We start from the raw sequence: 1,553 nt of genomic DNA on the forward strand, positions 1-1,553 counted from the left end.
GTGAAGTTCTAACGCTTGATTGGACTCCTGACATAAGCTCTGCTGATCTGCAGATCCGGTCAAAATCGATCTTCTCGCCGGCGATCAACCATACTCATCTCCTTCACCGGCGTAATCTTCTGAAGCACAACAGTACGTACATTCTCTCATGTCCAATTAATTTCATTTACTAGTACAGTAACTAATAATACTGTTTCCGTTACTTTCTAATTTATCACGGTCGGTTGAAATTGGTGAGTTAATAGGAATAATGATGGATGGAGGGACACCTAATTTCAAAACATGGAATATATTGTATCCTGTGTATATAAATTCAAAGAAAACTGTTGCTGAAGGCAGAAGAATTGCTGTAACCAAAGCTTGTGAAAACCCTACCGCTTTAGAAATTGGTGATTGCTGTGGTCATCTTAAAATTCCTTTTGCTATTGAGGTTAATTATATAATTTTCATTGTAATAAATTAGCTTTGAATTAACTAATAGCTTATTTTGACCTAATTATTAATTATTAATGTTACATAGGGTAAATGATAGCTTTGGTTTTGAATGTTCTTCTGTGTAATTAAAATTGTTTGTAATGTGTTTTGAAGATCGATAAGGCGTATCCAAGGGATTTCATGCAAGTAGGGAGAGTGAGGTTTAATCTGAAAAGATCAGATGGAAGCTTACATAATCCACTTATTGCCAACAGTAAGCATACTTCTTTTAAGCTTTAGATGTTTTTATTTTGTGCATACTTCTTTGTTGTCTGCTATCATATTATGTGAATACTATTGGGGAGAGGAGACGATGTACTAAGTGAGTTTAATTAAATGACTTCGTAAAACATGATTCTGGCTAAATATATTGTTAAAAGGTGTTAGATATCTTGTTGAATTGCAATCTTAATAATACAGTAATACCTTAGTACAACGCCGTAAAACTATCTTAGCATTATTGAATTATTGTTATCATATATGTAGTTTTGTAGATATGATAGACCACAACTTGTTCCTCACATCCCAACTACTAGAAACTTGGATGACCAGTTAGTACTTGGTAGTATTGTCTATTATTATAAACTAAATTTGAGCCACACAAAGAATTCTTTTTGTTTTTATGAGTTCAAAAGATGATTAACCTATAACAAAATCTGGCAACTGAATTGTGGTTTTTTTTAATGTAAGATATGTAGAGAATTATATTAGTATTGTAGTAACTGTGAAAAAGTAATGCAGAGAAACAGTTGATGCTGCGTATTGCTGAATTGGTTCCTAGACACCCTGGTAGAGTTAAGAAACAAGAACCTGCGACTACATCAAACGCTGCACCTGCAAAATCTGGAAAGGGTGGGAAAAAGAAGAGATAGCTTCTTGATTAATGTCCAGACCAGAAGATATAGCATTTGTTATCTTTTCCATTTTTATTTGGTTTGGGACCTTTGCGTTGTATGTTCAAACTGGCTGTGGTTTAAACTTGGGCTTTTTGTCTCTGGTTAATTTTTAACCAAATAGACGCAAGACACATCGTAGTATATGTTGTGGGTGTGTGATATCAGTTTAATCGCATTTATATT

General features: G+C 33.7%; 1 protein-coding gene across 1 annotated transcript; it reads left to right on the forward strand.

Moving 5' to 3' along the window:
• LOC139850331 (signal recognition particle 19 kDa protein-like) lies at nt 1-1,553 on the forward strand. The gene is made up of 4 exons (XM_071839914.1): nt 1-132; nt 246-430; nt 589-688; nt 1,216-1,553. Exons 2-4 carry the CDS (start codon nt 251-253, stop codon nt 1,344-1,346), a joined length of 411 nt encoding a protein of 136 aa, XP_071696015.1. The 5' UTR covers nt 1-132; nt 246-250; the 3' UTR covers nt 1,347-1,553.

Source organism: Rutidosis leptorrhynchoides, chromosome 5, assembly GCF_046630445.1.
Source record: "Rutidosis leptorrhynchoides isolate AG116_Rl617_1_P2 chromosome 5, CSIRO_AGI_Rlap_v1, whole genome shotgun sequence".
NCBI classification, from domain to species: domain Eukaryota; kingdom Viridiplantae; phylum Streptophyta; class Magnoliopsida; order Asterales; family Asteraceae; genus Rutidosis; species Rutidosis leptorrhynchoides.